The 18,046-nt window shown below is 58.3% G+C and overlaps 1 protein-coding gene and 1 long non-coding RNA gene across 2 annotated transcripts in view; both read left to right on the top strand.

Annotated features, from left to right (window-relative positions):
- The first annotated feature begins 1,693 nt into the window (after positions 1–1,693).
- RNF213 (ring finger protein 213) overlaps positions 1,694–18,046 on the top strand; it is a 119,564-nt gene continuing 103,211 nt past the window's right edge. The window contains 3 exon segments of the mRNA NM_001444554.1: positions 1,694–1,885; positions 7,448–7,605; positions 11,848–11,991. Of these exon segments, the coding sequence (NP_001431483.1) occupies positions 1,789–1,885; positions 7,448–7,605; positions 11,848–11,991 (399 nt within the window). The 5' untranslated portion in view covers positions 1,694–1,788.
- Positions 8,342–8,606, top strand: LOC146397975 (uncharacterized). Its single transcript, XR_014820600.1, has 2 exons — positions 8,342–8,426; positions 8,560–8,606. It is a non-coding gene; the product is annotated as an uncharacterized LOC146397975 (long non-coding RNA).

Below are 18,046 nucleotides of genomic sequence, written 5' to 3'. Positions count from 1 at the left end.
AACCTCGGCTGCTTCTCCCTGGAGAAGCGGCGGGCGCGGGCTTCGAACCCTGGACCGTACTGCCCAGGGCCGGGGAGCGGCAGGGACTGACAGCGGGCGGGGGCGGGCAGACCCGGGGACCTGTGCCTCGTCCTGGAACGGAAATGAAAAGTGATGTTGCGAATGACGGCCGTGTCCTTATTTCCTAGTAACTTTTAGGAGAACGGCAGCACCGCCCACATCACCGCGCCGCCCAGAGCGCGGGGTTCTCCCGATTTTTCCAGGGCTACCTGTGGCCGTGGGAGAGGTCAGGTTGGCACCTCCGGCCTTGAGAGCCGCGAGGGGGACGCGCCCCGGGGGGCTGAGAATGAGGGAGTGGAGAACGGTGGGGGCTACGGCGTGGCTTTCTTTGGTGACATTTGGGGGGATGTCGCAGGGAAAAGGGGGAAGGGAAAAGCCCGGAAGCCCACTGAATAGAGAGGCCTTGGTGCTCCCACCGCCTCTAGGCCCCTGGCGCTGGCGAAACAATGGGACACTTGAGTGAGGAATTCTGAACCCTGCTGTGAGTTTTTTGTCTGTGAGGAAGCAGAGCTTTGGAGTAAAGGAATACGCTTCAGGAGCAGAGGGGCGAGGGCCCTGGGCAGTGGTTGAGAGTCGGAGGGAGACGGTGCACAGACTCCTGCTGTGGTTGCTGCAGGGTGTGTGTGTGTGGGGGGTGGCCAGGCCCGGAGGGGAACCGCACACTGTGAGTGCTTTCTGCCAGGCCCTGGCCTGCCCCCTAAACGCCCCCCATCAAGCTGTTGGAGGCAGAAGGGCAGCCATGCCACGGATGAAGTGAGAATGAGAACTGGACACGGGCTGGTGGCAGGGCTGGAGCAGGGAAGTCACCACCCGATGAGGGCCCTCCCGGCTGCTGAAGGAGCCAGCTGGGCACTGCTCCAGCAGAGTTCTGGGATCTGAAGCCAGCAGAAAAGGGTGGCCGGTGGATCTTTGTGCTCCAAGAGCCAAGACGCTTTCTCCACGCTCACCCGGGATGCACCAAGTGGCCCTTAGAGGCTGGAGAGTCTCGGGTCCGAGTCGTGGCTTTGATGTGACCTTGACTTTGATTTGCTGCCACCCCCCAGAGGGTGTTCTGAGGGCAGAAGAGTGCAGGCTCAGTAGAGGGCAACCCCATTATTAGGAATCATGACCCCTGGCGGAGTTATTAGGAATCCTGACTGCCAGCCCTGTAGTCCTGGAATGCCCTGTGCTGGCTGGTCCCTCTGGCTGGCTCTGACTCAGCCATTTGCAGCTCCCTTTTCTGCAGTGAGACATAGAGAGGCTTAGTCCCTTGGTGGGGCACGCAGCAGGTACTCTCGCCCCATGTCTTACCTCGGGGTTTTGCACAAGCTGTGTCCTTGTCTGAATCCCCCAGGACCCCCAGCCCACTCACTTGGCTCAACAGTCCTGGCTCCCAGTCTCAGCTGGGCAGGGACATTTTTAGATTCACTGAGTGAGGGAGGGCTCAGGAGGCTGGGAGGAGGAAGCCCGGTGGGGGCAGCAGAGAAGGCGGTGGGTGCCTCCCTCTGACCGGGAGGGAGTTGGGTGGGGAGGGTTTGGGATGAGATAGGCTGTGAGCGTGGGGTCGGGCTGGGTTTCTGTTAAGCAGGAAGCACTTCTGTAATTTCTCTTTCTCTGAAAATGAAACTGAAGCAAGGCTGTGGTCACATGACAGGAGGCTGGGTATAAAGCTGGCTGTCTTGGGACTCTTGCCTCCAGATCTGCGGGGGCATCTGCCAGCCTCAGGAAACACCCTCCCTCCCTGGCGGTATGCGGTGTCCTTCCTGCCAGCACCTCTCCAAAGACGTAGTTGCGAAGTTCTGCAGCCAGTGTGGACACAAGCTGCTTCCTGCAGCCCCTGGCGCAGGTAAGACCCTGGGGGTGCTGGGGGCTCAGGGGGGTGGCGGGGTGGCAGTCAGCTCAGTTCGGCCAGCTTCCCTAGACAAGGAGACCCTGGCCAGGAGGCAGCCTAGGCTAGCAGAGTGAGGTCTTCTATGGCTAAAAAACTCTTTCTAGAAGAAGCCCTTTTCTTAGATACATAGTTTGATCTGGCTCTTTGCTGGAGAGCTCTATCACTTTTCAAAGACTTTCAGTTTCATTTCTTATTTTTATTTTTAATTTTTTTGGTCTTTTTATCTTTTTAGGGCTGCACTGGTGGCACATGGCGGTTCCCAGGCTAGGGGTCGGATCAGAACTACAGCTGCTGGCTACACCACAGCTCACGGCAACGCCGGATCCCTAACCCACTGAGCAAGGCCGGGGATCAAACCCGCATCCTCATGGATGCTAGTCGGGTTCTTTCACGGCTGAGCCACAACAGGAAATCCTCAGTTTCATTTCTTAATGAGAACTTGGAGTTTCCCTTCCTCATTGGGAATGGGAGGTGTTGGACTGAGCTGAGGGGCCTTAGAGGATTTCAGAGGATGTTTCCTGGAAGTGGCATCCCCAGCCCAGGTGGGGGGCAGGGGGTCCCCACAGCTTGCTGGCCCCTTCCCATGAGAGGCAGCCAGTGGATGCATGAAGGAGGAACTGTCAGGTGGGCTTCACCTGCTGACTGGTGGGTCCTTGATTCTCTCAGTGTCCAGGACCTCGGGCTGTCTCCCCACCCCTTCCAGTATACACTAGGCCTGCTCTGACCACAGGACCTTTGCACTTCCTGTTCCCTGTGCCCAGAACCCACCTTTCTGCAGAGGCAGCAGAGCTCTCCCGCCCCCTCCTCCCAGTTTTTGCTCAGTTGTCTCCTCCTGTCTGGAGGCCCATTGTAACTGCCCGGTGGAAAGCTGCTGCTCCCCCCTTTCCTCCCAATCGCACTGCCCCTGGCCGGTAGCGCTTGGCTCACACCATGATGGGGCTTCAGGGGTCTTTCCTCTCTAGTTCACTGCTCGGTCACTAGTCTCCTGTACGGTGCTTGGAACACAGTAGGTGCTCAAGAACCGATTGCTGAATGAACCAAAGAAGGAGCATTTTGAGTCAGGGCTGGGACAGCCGCCTCCCGGTCCCTTGCTCTGTCCTGTCCCTGCTGCATTTGCATGAAGCGCTCCTGTTAAGGAAGCTTGCTTTGGACTGTAGGAGGTGTGGAGAGGTGGCTGCTTTTTGTTGCTGGGTTTTTCTTGATTTTCTTTTGCTGCGAACCCTTCGGTAGAAACTCGGGCTGAGAGTCAAACCTGAGGGCTCTACCTTTTCCTCCGAAACACTTTGGACTCGAGGGGGGTTGTCACAGAGTCCCACGCTTGGTGGGCAGTGAGTATCTGCTCTCGTCATTGATTCGCGGTCCACGTGTTGATTGAATTGTGGTGTGGCGGAGCTCTTGGTGTCCGGGCAGGATTTTCCACCTGCCAGGACTCCTTGCCCTGGTCACTAGAACATCTGCCTGACTCCAGGACCTTGCGGGGAGGGTGGGGGTGCTTTGGGGCCTCAGAGACTAAAAACACACCTAAAACCAATCAGTTGACCTGATGTGCCCAGTGCTGTGCTAAACATTGAGGGGGGAGTTAGCGTTTCCCCCCATTTTCCAGATGCCAAGAGTGAAGCACAGAGAGATGGAGTAACTCACCCACAGTCACACAGCTAGTAGCTGGAAGAGACAGAATTTTGAACTCAGGAGCTGGAGCCACTGCCCTGAAAGGAAGCTGCCCCTGAGGTCTTCCTGGCCTCAGCGCTGTCAGGGAATTTTTCCTCTCCCTGTCTAGGTCCTTCTGGCTGGCCTAAAATCAGGGCCTCATTTGAGTCTCAAGTCCTACGCCCAGTGATCTTTTTTTTTTTTTTTTTTGGTCTTTTTAGGGCCTCACCCAGCACATGGAGGTTCCCAGGCTAGGGGTTGAATCGATCTGAGCTGTGTCTGCGACCTACACCGCAGCTCACGGCAACACCAGGTCCTTAACCCACTGAGCAAGGCCAGGGCTGGAGCCTGTGTCCTCATGGATGCTAGTCGGATTCGTTTCCTCTGAGAACTCCAAGTCCTGTGCCTGGTGCATCCTTTGGGAAGGGGTCTCTCCCCCCTGCCCCCCCTTTAAATTTGTATGAGGGGCTTTCACAGGGCTGCTGAGAGCAACTGACATGTTTGCCAGGGGGACAGGGAATAAAGCCACGTCTGAGAACACCTGGTCACCTTCAAGGGTCCTGCGTGTTCAGACAGGTGGGGCAAGCAGGCAAGACGGCTCTCCAGGGGAGCTCTCTCCAGATACCAGGTTAGAGGTCACACCAGGGCCCCCAGCCCTTAGCAGGGCATGGTCACTGCCAGAGTGGACAGCCTGCACCTCTGAGATGCTTGGCATCTCTGCCAGCCCTGGGGGCAAAGATTTTGACGGATGTTGGGGGTTGGCTGGCTTCTGGGCACTCCATTTGTTTTCCGTGAGCACAGTGAGGCCTGGACAGGGCCATTGTCCTTATGGCTGGGTCACTGGGGACAGTCCCTTACTTGTCCCTGGGTGAGGTGCAGGTAGGGCCCTGGCCATTCAGTGCGGGTCACAGAGAAGGACTGAGGCTCCGTGTTGCATGGTTGCCGTCCTGACCATCGCACGCTTCACTCCCAAGGGTCAGGGTTTAGGGTGCAGCCCTCACCCCGCCTGCCACCGCTTCTTGCCGGCTTCCTCATACCCTGGCTGAGTCGCTCCGTTTACAGGAATGGAAACTGAAACCAGAATGTTGGGAGACTTGGGTCGAACTGTTGGGCAGATTATCTCCACCTTTCGGCCCCTCATAGGTCTGCCAGGCGGCCCAGCCCATGCGCTCTGGGCATCCTGGATGCTGGGCTCCCTCCGATACTGCGGGCGGGGCCGGTCCCTTGGGACCCAGGGTCTGTGGTGTCAGGCGAGGCTGCAGCGCAGCTGTCTGGAGGCGCCAGGACATCTGGGCCTGGGCAGGGAGTGGGAGGCCGTGTGGCTAAGAGCGTGAAAGCGGAGTGTGCGGAGAGTTCCAGGCCACCCTGGGCACAGGTGCAGCGTGGCGGGCTCTGCCAGGGGCGATGTTGGTACAGCCTGATGGTAGAGCAAGGGTGGTGTTCGTCTGGTCCGCTAGGGGAGGGCTCCCAGGGCCAGTAGGTCTAGCTGCTAAGTCCTAGCGATGATTTGGGGTTGCCTCTGGGGTCCCTGCCCTCCTCCCCCCTTCCTGCGCTAATCAGCCGTTGCCTGGATGAGGGGGTCTGTCTGAAGGGGATGCCAGTGTGTCTCTTACCTGCAGGCACACCTGCTGCAGGGAGGTCCTGCTGCCCACGGTGCCTGGTGAGCCCTCGTTCCAGCAGAGACAGGAATTTACTCTGATTCAGCCACAGTCCTGGGGGAAGCACCGGGGCCCAGAGTGCTGTCCCCTGAGCCTGTCCGGGCGTCTGCGCCAGGCTGGGGGCCTGAGCTGGACACAGGGTGGCTGTAGATACAAGTGAGGTTTTGCTCTTACAGAATCCAGCCACTTTGCTCTCAAGTCCGATGACCGTAGACGTAGTCCGTGCTGAAGCCAAAGATCCACCTGGTCCAGGAGGATATAAAACCCCCAGAGGCCCCTGAGCTCACCCCCGGCCCCAGCCCTTCACCGCCTCCGCTAACACTGCGCCGTTGACTGGTGTGGCCCCTTCCAGATACTTCCGCCTCGTGAAAGCGAGCACACACGCACGTGTGTTTCTGTAGGCTGGCGCGCAAGCACCTTCCTGTGGCACCGCTCCGTGGCCTCTAGCTGAGGCCGGCCTCAGCTCTGCCGCGCAGCCAGCCCTGACTTATAAACTCCTGTCGTTCCGCCACAGATGCCCTCAGCTGGGCCTGGTGCTGGCAAGGGACCTGCCCCCAAGGCCGGTCTTTCTGGAGGACAAGTTCCTAGGGCCAAAGCCCCCTTCTCCCCAAGGCTTCTCCACCCCCCACGTGCAGGCTGCAGGGTCTTTGGGGTTTCATTTCCAGCACACTCTGTCCAGCTTTGGGCCATTGGATGGCTGGAAATGGTACCTCTTAGATTCCATTCTCACTACCCCCTCCTTTTTTGGGGGGGTTGTTTTTGGCCTGTGGCATGTGCACACATTCCTGGCCAGGGATCAAACCTGAGCCACAGCAGTGACAACCCCATGTCCTTAACTGCCACCACCAGGGAGCTCCAGGAAGCTCCTGCCCCGCCCCCCAGATTACCATTGATTTTCAGGGCCTTGAGCTTGTCTGTGTTGGAGATGACCGGAACCCAGCTCCCTGCCTTCTCTGCAGGAGAAGTGCCCTGGGCCCACATACGCATGTCCAGACTGAGTGGGTCACACAGAGATGCACACAACTCTGCATCTTTCTCAGGTCCCAGCATCCCTGCTTTGTCGTCAAGGAGGCAGACTGGTCCAGCAGTTCCCAGGCATCAGCTCCATTTGTCTGACTGGGAGGAAGGGGTTGATGGGTTGGAAACCCGAGTAGCCACCCTGAAACCTGCTGTTCTGCCAATCACTGCGGCTGGGGAGATGCCAGGTTCTGAGTGGAGCGGGCTAGTGGGGGGGCGTGGCCCACAGTGGAGGCTGGTGGAAGGGAGGGGAGGTCGGAAGGCTCCAGTTTATCACCCAAGGACAGCGGCCCTGGGCTGTTGAGTGTTACCAGTATCCTCCCAGCTTTATTTAGTGCTTTGGCCTTGAGGTTCATAATGTGTTTGTAGATGTTTAATGTATTTGCTAGTAGTTCTGAGTCCCACTGATTAAAATCATCTAGCGAATGGTTCCCTAGGGGCTTGTATGTTCGAGGCACCGGGGGCGTCCAAGGAGCACAAGGCCACTGTCCCTGCCTTCCAGCACCTGCAGAGGAGGAGGGCGGTGGTACAACTCGACTGGGCACTGGGCAAGGGGAGTGGGAGGGACTTTGGGAAGGTGCACCCCCTCCCCTCGGGGGCCTGGGGCCTTGGGGATCAGGCCGAGGAGGGTTCCAGGCAGAAAACCATCTGGAGTGTGTGTGTCTGTTGTGGTGGGGCCTTGAGACCTAGTTTTGACAACAGACCCTTGGAGGGTTCCCCATGGGAGGGGCCACCGTATCAGGCCCTCAGTGCTGTGCGGAGTCTTGACTCTAAGCCGGTGATTCTGGAGGCCGAGCAGCCCCCAGGGTACACGGATGGAGGCGCTGGGAGGGCCCTGGGCTCTGCCAGGAGGGGCTCTGGGAACAGGGCGCGCCTGCCCCCTGAGGGGAGAGTGGGGCTGCTGTGGGGGGCAAGGACTGGGCAGCAGGACTCTGTAGGCTGAGGTGCCGCTGAGCCAGCAGGGTCCTGGCTGAGCTGACCGGGAGGCCCTGGACCTGCTGGGCTGGGGCCAGGGTCCCTGGTCCCTCTCGCCCACCTGACAGCAGAAGTTGCAGCCGGCTCGCCTCACTGCAGCCGGGGCAGGGCCTCGAGCAGGGAGCGGCTGATGGGGACCTCGCTCCTGGGAGGGCCCAGGTTTTCTTTCTTGACGTTCACACGCATCTGCGAGATGCGACCCATCTGTCTGCCTTTGCAGCTTCTGAGAACAAGCTCACGGCGCCCTCGGCCCCGGAGGGAGGCGCGGAATGCGGACGGGAGCTGATGGACAGCAGCCCTTTCTCGTCCCTGGGCCCAGGCAACGGGCAAGAAAACCCAGACGAGCACTGTTCGGACGCCTCCTTGCAGATCCAGAGGGTGAGTGCCGGGCCCCGGGAGGCGGGTCTGGGGGGTGGCTCCGCAAGGCCACCACCTCCGGCTGCCGTCCCATCAAGGCCCATGGCCTCCTCGCCAGGACAGCCTCGCCTCACGCCCTGGGCTGCGGCAGAGCTCACCCTTCCATGCCTGAGCCATCGCAGGGCCCTGGGGTCCCCGTCCCGCCCCCTCCCTCTCCCTCCCACATGTCGTGTCTTCCAGAAGCTGGCTCTGGGCTCCTGAGCTTCTGCCGTGAGGGTGTCTGGCTCTTCTCGGGCCTTTTGCATGACCAGGCAGGCCCTGAGGTGCCTCTGGGGAAAGGGGGGCGCTTGGGAAATGCTGCTGGCCAGCCGGATGCTGTTCCTTGAAGGGGAAGCCACGCTGTCTTGTCTCCCTGTAAGGGTTGGAGCCGGGAGTGCGTCCCCAGAGTCAATGACCAGGCAGGAGCCAGGGGAGGCTCACAGGGACGGTGCTGGGGGGGCGCCCCCCCACCGTGCGCTAGTCCAGCCCGTCCAGCCCCAGACGCGGCTCTGTTCCCGGGTTTGTAGCAGGACCGAGAGGGGCGCGTCTCTGGTTGGGGCTGGTTACCTATCTGGTCCTCAGTTGTTCCTGTGGTCAGGCCGGGTGGGAGGTGCCGCAGCTGGTAGTGTCATGGCCCGTTGTGTGTGTGCACGTGTGGGGGGGGTGTGGTATACGCATGCGTGAGTGTGGGGGTGGTGCAGTGTGCGCACATGTGTGCAGGTGTGCCCTTCCCCTCGGACAGTAATCCTCTCCAGCGCAGGAGGCCGGCGCCGAGCCTGGGCCACGTTGGAGTAAATTTTAGCGTGAGTATCAAGGAACACCCGCCTTTAGGAGGGAAGTGTATGTGACACTGTGATTGAAAATACCATTGAGCCCAGCAGGATTAGGGCTTCTTTTTTCTTTTCTTTTCTTTTTTTTTTTTTAACCTTGATTAAGTTTAAGTCTCATTTGGAGGAAAAAGAGGGCAAGACTAACCAAGAAAATCGTGAAGAAGAAAAGCCTTGAGTGGGAGTTGCTGTACAAGATGAGCAAAAATACGTGACAAAGGCGTTCATTAAAGCAGTGACTACACAAGAAGGACCCTCACGTCTCCAAAAACAGTGGAGAAAAAGTACCTAAGTGTCTATCTGACCGCAGATGGAAAAGATGTTACCAGTCATTAAAGCAAAGGAGAGGAAATCCAAACAAAAGATGTGGGTGTACTGACTCCAGAGACAAAGTCTTCAGAGAACTAAAAAAGCTCATGTGATAAATACAAATGAAGGGCAAACAATTTAGGAAAAATACCTGGAGATTCATAGTGACCTGATGGTCTTATCTTTTAGCAAAGAATGAGTTACCACAACATGTCAAAAGTCCTTAGAGGAGTTCCCGTCGTGGCTCAGTGGTTAACGAATTCAACTAGGAACCATGAGGTTGTGGGTTCCGTCCCTGGCCTTGCTCAGTGGGTTGGGGATCCAGCGTTGCCCTGAGCTGTGGTGTAGAATGCAGATGCGGCTCGGATCTGGCGTGGCTGTGGCTGTGGTGCAGGCCGGCAGCAACAGCTCTGATTCAGCTGCTAACCTGGGAACCTCCATATGCTGTGGCTGCGGCCCTAAAAAGACAAAAAGACAAAAAAAAAAAAGAGCTCTTAGACATCGGGTAGAAAACAGTAATCTCCCCAATAGGAAGACGGGCCACGGCAGACACAGTCCGCGATAGAGAAGACAGAAATGGCCATTACAGGTATCATTGTCCCACTTCTGAAATCAAATACTCAAAATCAAAAGAGCCACGAGGTTTTATATAAACCTGTCAAACTAAAGCATTGATGAAAAGCCATCATTTGCAGCGATGGGGCCAGTTTCTCCCTGCAGGTGAGAGGGAAGTGGTGGGACCCCAGCTAGGCAGGTGCATGTGAGGTTTGAGTAGAGGGTCTTCTCGCAGCCTTAGTGGTTCATGGCCAAGTGCTGAGTCCATCTGAATATTCTCCCCGGGGGAGTATCATTTGTATCCTATGGCAGAAAGTACTGTGGCCTCCAGCGGTTATTTCTGTCAAGGATTTAACCGATTAGATAAATAAACGGATAAAAGAGTGGTGTATAGTAGGGTCCTGTCAACAGCAGTGGCAGAGAAGGGCTCTGAGGGCCTGTCCCGTGGAGAAACCCCCCCAAAGTGAGCCGAACTCTCAGGGTAAACTTCGCTGGAACCCTGCATCGCACAGGGTTTGCAGTATCCAGACAGGTGCAGAATCAGGAGAAGGGGGCTTCACCCGGTCGGGGAGCTTAGCGGTGCTCCAGCTCAGTTGCGCCCTCCCCTCTGAGTGCCCGGGGTCTGAGGAGGGCAGCCTGGTCCTGACGTTCCCATGTGGGCTCTGGTCCTGGGGGGCCGAGCAGACCCGTCTCTGAGGAGCTGTGGAGACCTGTCTGGGCTTCCCGGAGGAGTGGCAGCAGGCCCTCGCCTCTCTGCACCTTCCTCGGCACTGACTCTGAGGGGGGAGAGGCACTTGCGCCGGGGTGTCCCTCATGAGCCCGGAAGGCAGATGGGACACTGCTGCCCCCGGGGGGAAGGGTCCAGCTGGGGTCACTAGCAGAAGCCTGGGGTGAAAGGCTGGAGAAGGTTCCTCCGGGCAGTGAGATTTTGAAACAGCTCCCATGATTGGCAAGGAATCTAGAGAAATGCACGCAAATGTCTGGAGCTCCCCAGGGGCCGGGCACCAAGTGCGCCCGAGGGACCGTTGGAATGAGATGGCAGGGTTGGCCGTGCAGCCCCTCAGCCCCGAGTTGTGCACTCGAAGGCGGTTCCCTTTAGGTTGCGTTATGACCATCACCTCGGCGCAGGAAGACGCGTAGAACTGTCGTAGAGCAGGATGTAGAAAGGAGCCTGGAAGCGCGCCTGCCCTGCAGGAGAGGAAGCTGGGTGCAGCGCACATAGAAGGCCGGGGCGGGGGTGGGGCTCACGGGGACGCCCCTGGCCCCTCCGGTGACCATACATAATCGTAGAGAGTGGCGTGCGTGTTGTCAGAAGGGCCTACAGGCGAGGCTGTGACATTCCACCAGGGGTGGGGTGACGTGCAGGGGACCAAGGGGAATGGCCAGAACCCAGCTCGGCTGGGCCACCTCATCCCAGTCGCTGAGCGAGGGGTCCTTCCCCTGTAGTCATGGGCGGGTGCCGGGGTGCTGGGGCCACGGGGCCGTGGGGAGCTCCCTGCCCGCCCTTGTCTTGGTGGCCTGGGATGCTGACTGACTGGGTGGCTTTGCTGCTTCTTGCTTCCTCTCAAGGCCGAGGGGTTCATTCTCCCGTGCAATAGCCCCCACCCCTGCACGCCCACCCCCAGGAAGAGGAGCAGGGGATGGGGTGGGGCCAGTTGGGTCGAAGGTGCCCACCCACCTGTGGTTCCTTCCAGTGTGTTCTCTGTCCTGTCCTCAGCGTCCTGCTTCGAGGGGATGGAGCCGGGGGACCTGGCGCTGACCAGGCAGGCTTCGCACCTAGACTACCTGTGCCCTGACCCGGCTTCCCTGTTGGGCCATCCGAGTACCCCTTGGAGAACACCCCTCCCCTTTCCCTGCCGAGTGTCTGTCCTCCCCCACATGCAGGCAGCGGCGGTGCCCGGAGGGCAGTGCTGGCCATGAGGCCCCATCTGGGAGGTGCGGGTGCCCCTCCTCCCCAGCCCATGCTCAAGGGCCTCACGGGTTTCTTCTCATCCTTGGCACCTGCAGCCAGGAGCCCAGCCTTGGCTTTGGGCCTATCTGCCCTGCCCTGCCCTGTCCCATTTGGTGTCCTGGGGCACATTAGGGAGCCCCTCTGGGCCTCCCTGTTTTCTTAGACAAAGCAGGAGGCGGGAGGGAGGGGGATGGCATGGGGCCAGCATGCTGTCCCCTGGGGTTGGCCTGGGTGCACCACCCGCCCCGCCCCCCAATTCCCGAGAGCCCTGGAGGCCTGGTCTCAGGTGCCGGGCCGCCCGCTCCTTCCAGCAGCATCCTCGCAGCTGCATCTTTGTGGAGGCGCTGGCTCAGGGGTTGCAGTGGAGTTTAGGGAAGCAGGCCTGGGTCTTGCACACACGGGAGGTGGGTGTGCCAGCACTTGCAGGCCCTTTCTTGGGGTCCCTACGCTTGGGCCCCTCCACCTGCTGAGCCTGGATTCCTGGGAGCTGGGGGGTGGGCTCTGCCTTCACGGGAGGGCGAATTTGCCTGCGCCTGCGTTAGAGGCACCCTGCCCTGTCTGAAAGGGGTCCTGTTTCAACAGGGAGCTGCCTCGGAGGGTTTTATGGATGCTGCAGACGGCACATCCCACGAGCTAGAGGCTGCTAGCCCCTCTGCAAGCAAAAGAAGGAAAGAGGATGCAGCCCTGACCAAGGTCTCGGACGTGAGCTCTCCAGACCCCAAGCAGGTAGGTTGTACAAACCATGGGTCGTGATGCCTCCTGCCAAGGCTGGGAGGGCACGGAGCCCTGAAGCTGCCCTGACGCTGAGGACGGCTGGCGGGAGGCGCTTTGCACTCCTGCCGGGCCGGTCTGTGCAGTGGCCAGGCCTTTGGTTCCGGCTCTTGTGAGTGTGCGGATGTTTGGCTAACACTGAATTTCAGCTTTACTGTATGTGGTTCCCTCCCCCGCTTCTCCATCCGTCTTTTAGTTTCCTGTGCAGCGACTCCCTTTGGCACGAGGGAAGACTTACCCCGGCAGTGCCACAGGCCACGCAAGACTCTCTCCCTAGGAAAGAGCAGGGGGGTCCGGGTCTCCCGTGGGGCCTCAGTCTGGTGGGGGTCCAGACTGAGCCTCACTGGGGCTTAGAGAAGACCCCAATGCCTGAAGCCACCAACAGCCCAGGTTATAAGCCTGTGTCCTGAACCCCAGTCGAGCAATAGAAGCCTGCTGAATTTAGTGTCTGGTCTCGGGAAGTTCAAATCCTGACCTCTTTCATTTTCTTTTTTTTTTTTTTCTTTTGCCTTTTTTTGCCTTTTCTAGGGCCGCTCCGGCGGCATATGGAGGTTCCCAGGCCAGGGGTCTAATCGGAGCTGTAGCCACTGGCCTACGCCAGTGCCACAGCAACGCGGGATCCGAGCTGCATCTGCAACCTACACCAGAGCTCACGGCAACGCCGGATCTTTAACCCACTGAGCAAGGCCAGGGAACGAACCCGTAACCCCATGGTTCCTGGTCGGATTCGCTAACCACTGCGCCACGACGGGAACTCCAGTTCGGGTCTATATGCAACCTTTTCAGATTCTTTTCCACTGCAGGTTGTTACCAGATACTGACTGTAGTTCCCTGTGCCATGCAGCGTGTCCTCGTTGTTTAATCTGTTTTATATGTAGTCGTGTGTATCTGTTAATCCCAAATTCCTCATTTATCCTCTCCCCACCTGCCCCTTTGGGAAAGTTTGTCTTCTATGTCTGTGAGCCTATTTCTTTCTTTTTTCCCTCTTTTTAGGGCTGCACCTGCAGCATATGGAGGCTCCCAGGCTAGGGGTCGAATTGGAGCCACAGCTGCCAGCTTACACCACAGCCGCAGCAACGTGGGATCCAAGCCACATCTGTGACCTACACCCCAGCACACGGCAACGCCAGATCCCTAACCCATTAAGTGAGGTCAGGGATCGAACCTGCGTCCTCATGGACGCTAGTCAGGTTCGTTACCACTGAGCCACGGAGGGAAGTCCTGTGAGTCTGTTTCTTTTTTTTTTAAACAAGCTCATTCGTATCCTTCTCTTAGATCCCAGGGTTTGGTTCTCTTAAAAAGAGGATTTGGGCTGGTGGCTGCTGCCGCAGGCGTGGTGAGGTCCACAAGTCCTTTATTGAGGACTGGGGTGTGGTCTGGGGTCCTCGTGGTGGGCTGTTAGCATGGCGCACCCTTTCCGACAGTGGCTGTCCCCCAGGAACCAGGGCACGTCCCTCCAAGGGTCTGTCTCCGTGTATTGCCGTCTTTACCCAGCCGACCCCCCGGGCCCCCTGATTCTGTGGGATTGCCTGTCGCTGCGTGTGCCACCTTGTCTCTTCCCTGCCGCCAGTGCCCTCCTGACTCAGGTTCCCCGCGGAGGGGGTGGCACCTGTTCATGAGGTCGAATGCCTCCCACCGCCTTCTGTGATGCTTAGAGGGTTGGGCATCCGCCGCGGTGCAGCAGCCTGGAGCCCGAGTAGATCCCCGGAGCCTGGCGTCTTACGTCATCAGAGCTTACGCCCGTTACCGTGACCTCTCTGGGGCTTCTGTAAGAAGGGAAGAACCTACTTTGAGGTTTGCGCAGTTTAACCACTAGAAACCTTTTGGTTCCAAATAACTGGAACCCCAGCTCTGGTTAATTAATAGGATGAATCTGTCACTCACGTAGCAGAAATCCTTAGGGAGACTCCGCTGCGGGCAGAGTGTAATCGGGCACCCAGATCAGATTCCTGAAGTCCAGGACTCCCTCTGGCTTTGCACTGCCTTCCTCATGCCAGTCTGCTCCTTGGCCTCTCCACAGCTGTCCCCAGCTCTCCGGACCCTTCCGCAGTCTTCCGCCTTCCACCTCATCCTTCGGGGGCAAGAGAGTGGCTCCTTGGGGAAGCTGTCCCCAAATGCCAGTGGCTCTGATCAGGTCACCTGCCCGTCCCTGAAGGAGTCAGCTGGAGTAGGGTTCATCCTGCTGGAACCGCTTGGCTGAGAGCAGGGGGTTCTGGGGCCGTCTCCTGGAGGGGGCGTGGGAGCAGGGGACCAGGCAGCTGGCGGGGCAGGATGGGTCTGGGGACCTCTCCGAGGCTCCAGGGCGGGCCCAGCCAGGCTTCCCCAGCAGATCCAGGAATCCCGCGGGCCCTTAGTAGAGCTTCTTGCCGCCTCTGTTTCCGGAGGACCTCTGGCTTCCTCCTCAGCCGTCCCTGCGTGGAGCCTTGGTGGGGTCCTTTTGCAGTGGGCCAGCGTGGAGTCGAGGAGGTGGACTGGTCCTGAGGACACCCCTAGTTCGGGCTGCGTCAGGCTGGGTCGACCTCCTCCTCCTGGCTCCCACCCCAGACGCATCTCTCTCGTTGTTTCTGCAAAGCCGCGCCTTGTGTTTGTAGACAGACCCCTCCCCCACTCCTCCGAAGCACCGCCCGGATGGGTCGCCCCAGTTCTGCAAAAGAGGAAACTGAAGCTGAGAAGGGTGACTTGGGTCCGGAGATGGCGGGAAGGACGGCTGCCGAGGAGGAGCTCGGGCGGTGCTGGTTTGCTGGAAGGAAGTGCTCGATCAGATGCCCGGTGGCAAGAGGACGCTGTCCTCAGCCCTGTCGTCCTTTCTGGAGTCGGCCCCGCACTTCCCGTCAGGGCAGGTGGAGCCAGAGGACCTCTGGGGGTTTAGGCACAGCTGGTGGGCCCCCTGGTCAGCTTCCAACACGTCAGCTTTTGCCAAGCAGCTTCGATGACCTTCTGTCCAACTAGTCAGTGTCCCCAGCTGTCACCCCACATGCTGCTGTATGTGCCTCTTCAGGGTCCCCAGCACCACCCCTGCCTGCTCCTTCCCCAGACTGCGGTCTCTGCTCTCCGTGTATGGGAGGCCTTTGCTGTTTTGGTGGAGAAACAAACTGATGCTTGTTATAAAATCAGAGAAGCATTTTGACCAATTCCCCCCCCCAAAGAATTAGCAGACTTTTCTTTTATTCTGTTTAATTCTCTTTGGGCAGATAGCCCTTGTGTGTGTATTTAAAGCTGGCGCGGCATAGCTTTTGAACTGTGGTGTAAAGGGTATTTATAACATAGGCGCAGAATAATAAAGTGAGTGCTAACCCCCCACCATCCATCATAAACATGAGCAGCATCAGAACTTTTGGGGTCTCCTCCCACCCGCCCCTCCCCCTGCTCACACCCCGGGGTCATGACCCGCGTCTTTGTGCGTTCCCACATAGGAGTGGTTACTTGTAGCCTGCATAGTCCTGACAAAAGCGGTCAGAATTGCAGATCACAATACCTGGGAACACATAACATATATATATATAAACTTGCTTTTTGTCAAGGAAAAAATTTAAACTTTAGCCTGGCTATGCCAGGCATGCCAGCAGCCTGAGACCTGCCAACATCCCAGCCCTGATGATAGACTATAGGAGTGTAGTTACAAAGTTGTGTTAGTTTCAGGTATACAGCAATAAAGGTTTTATAAAAAACACAATCAAATGGGGGTAAGAAAAGGAGATAAAGAGGAAAAGGCAGATTGCAAATTGGAGTCAAAACCCTTCATCCTTGGATCTGATCACAGGGAGCGTGCGGCACTGCAGGAGAACACAGGACTTTTGAGGAATTTATTTAATGAGACAGGCACTTCGGAAGGTTAGGCATTGCTCTAGACACTGGGTGCAGCAGTGAGGAAAGCAGACCTCCTTCCTGGAGGGAAGAGGAAATAAAGACGTGATGGGTGCCAAGGAGGGCAAGGAAGCAGGTGCGGGCTGGGAGCAGGTGCAGGGCTGGGGAGCAGGTGCGGGGCTGGGGAGCAGGTGCAGGGCTGGGAGCAGGTGCAGGCTGGGGAGCAGGTGTGGGTCTGGGGAGCAGGTACAGGGCTGGGGAGCAGGTGCGGGGCTGGGGAGCCGGTGTGGGGCTGGGGAGCAGGTTCAGGGCTGCTTTCTTGCCGAGGGTGTCCAGGCATTCTGCTGAGGGCTATGGGCCGAGGACTGAGGAAGGAGGGCCCTGGGAAGGCCAGGTCAGGGAGGAGGCACCCCAATTGCATGACAAGCCGTGACTCGAGGGGTCAGTGTTGCTCAGTTCCCAGGAGGAAGGGCCCGTCTGCAGGGGCACGCGGGCCATGCGGGAGCAGAGGGAGCAAGGGGAGAACGTGGCTCAGAGCGTGTTTTTGAGGGCAGGGCAGGCATGTGTGAGCAGGTTTGGGACTGGCTAGTTTGGATGCTCTTCATGGCTCTGTGTCCATTCCGGTTGACCTGCGCCCGGCCCTGTGGTCATTCAGGGCAAGAAATGTTGGCCGAGATGGAGAATTGGATAAAGGAAGGGGTCGGGGGGTGGACTCCTCGTTGGTTGGTTTAAAAGATCTGCTCATGAAGAGTCGTCTATTCTCCCTGGGATCGGCGTGCCCTGGGAGGGGCAAGGCCCCGAAATGCCAGAGGCTCCTAAAATGCAGAAAATCAAAACAGGATTGATCCTGGAGGCCAGGCAGGACAAGGGAGGGATGGGGCTGGCGGGCGGCGAGGCCAGGAATGCAGGGTTTTCGCAGCACATGTGCGCTGTGACTCTGGGTGAGCAGGTCAGCCTGGGAGGTGACGATGGCTCTGGCCATCTGGACGCACAGGACCCGGGAATCTTTGCTGACTTGATGAAACCGCCTTCTGGGCTTTGGTGGTTTCCAGGCTCAGCCTGTCTGTCCTTTCTCCCTGAGAAGCTTCCAAGTCCTTCCCACATGCTGAAACTGTCTGGGTTTTTTTTTTTTTTTTTTTTTTTTTTTTCCTTTTCTAGGGCCGCTCCGGCGGCATATGGAGGTTCCCAGGCTAGGGGTCCAATGGGAGCTCTAGCTGCTGGCCTACACCACAGCCGCAGCAACTTGGGATCCGAGCCATGTCTGTGACTTACACCACAGCTCACGGCAACGTCGGATCCTTAACCCACTGAGCAAGGCCAGGGATCGAACCCGCAACCTCATGGTTCCTAGTCGGATTCGTTACCCACTGCGCCACGATGGGAACTCCTTTTCCTTCTTTTTTTTCCCCTTATCCTTTTTTTTTTTTTGGCTGGGCCTGTGGCATGTGGAATTCCCGGGCCAGGGATCAAACCCATGCCACACCAGTAACCAGAGCCACAGCAGTGACTGGATCCTTAACCTGCTAGGCCACCAGGGAAGTCCTAAAACCGTGTTTCTAATCTTTGCCTCCCACTGAGCCTCTCAGCCCCAGGGGCAGGAACAGGCCTTACTCTCTTATTCTTTGTGCTTAGGACAGAGCTCCAGGTGCCTCTGTAAATCACTGGGGACCTGACGTGACTTGACTTCAGCCAGCCTCGCACTGAAAAAGGAGATTCTGTGAAGGCCTTGGGGGCCCCACGCAGCCTTCTGTTGCTCCGACCTGTGGGTCCCCAGAGAGGCAGCTAATTAGGACCGTCAGGAAAGCTAGTGGAGATGCTGGTGCCCAGGCCTCCAGACCAGTTGGAGCGGCCTCGGGCTCCGGGGCTGCGAAGCTGCTGGGTCCCAGTGCTGGCAGCGCCGGCCTGGCCTGGCAGTGCGCCGTAGAAATGCAGAACCTCGGGCTCCGCACGTGTGTTGCGTCACCGCTGGCATGTTGGCACAATCCTCAGAGGTCTGTACACCCTGGAAGTCGGAGAAGTGACCACCTTCGGTGACCTGACTTGAGCCTCTTTCTTCCGAGTTGTTAGTGGGTGCCGATGACTGGCCCGGAAATTGCCCTCCGGGTGGCCTGTGTGTCATGCTGGTTGTTCAGGGCAGGTCGGCAGAAGGGCCAGTGAGGATTCTTGGAGGAAATCCGGGAGCTGACCCAGAACGGGGCCACCCCAC

The sequence above is a fragment of the Sus scrofa genome, chromosome 12 (genome assembly GCF_054392235.1).
Source record: "Sus scrofa isolate SSC_HxYL_T2T_F1_AM1 chromosome 12, Sscrofa_HxYL_maternal_Yorkshire_Landrace_v2.0, whole genome shotgun sequence".
Classification (NCBI taxonomy): domain Eukaryota; kingdom Metazoa; phylum Chordata; class Mammalia; order Artiodactyla; family Suidae; genus Sus; species Sus scrofa.
This window is presented reverse-complemented; position numbering and strand designations above follow the sequence as displayed.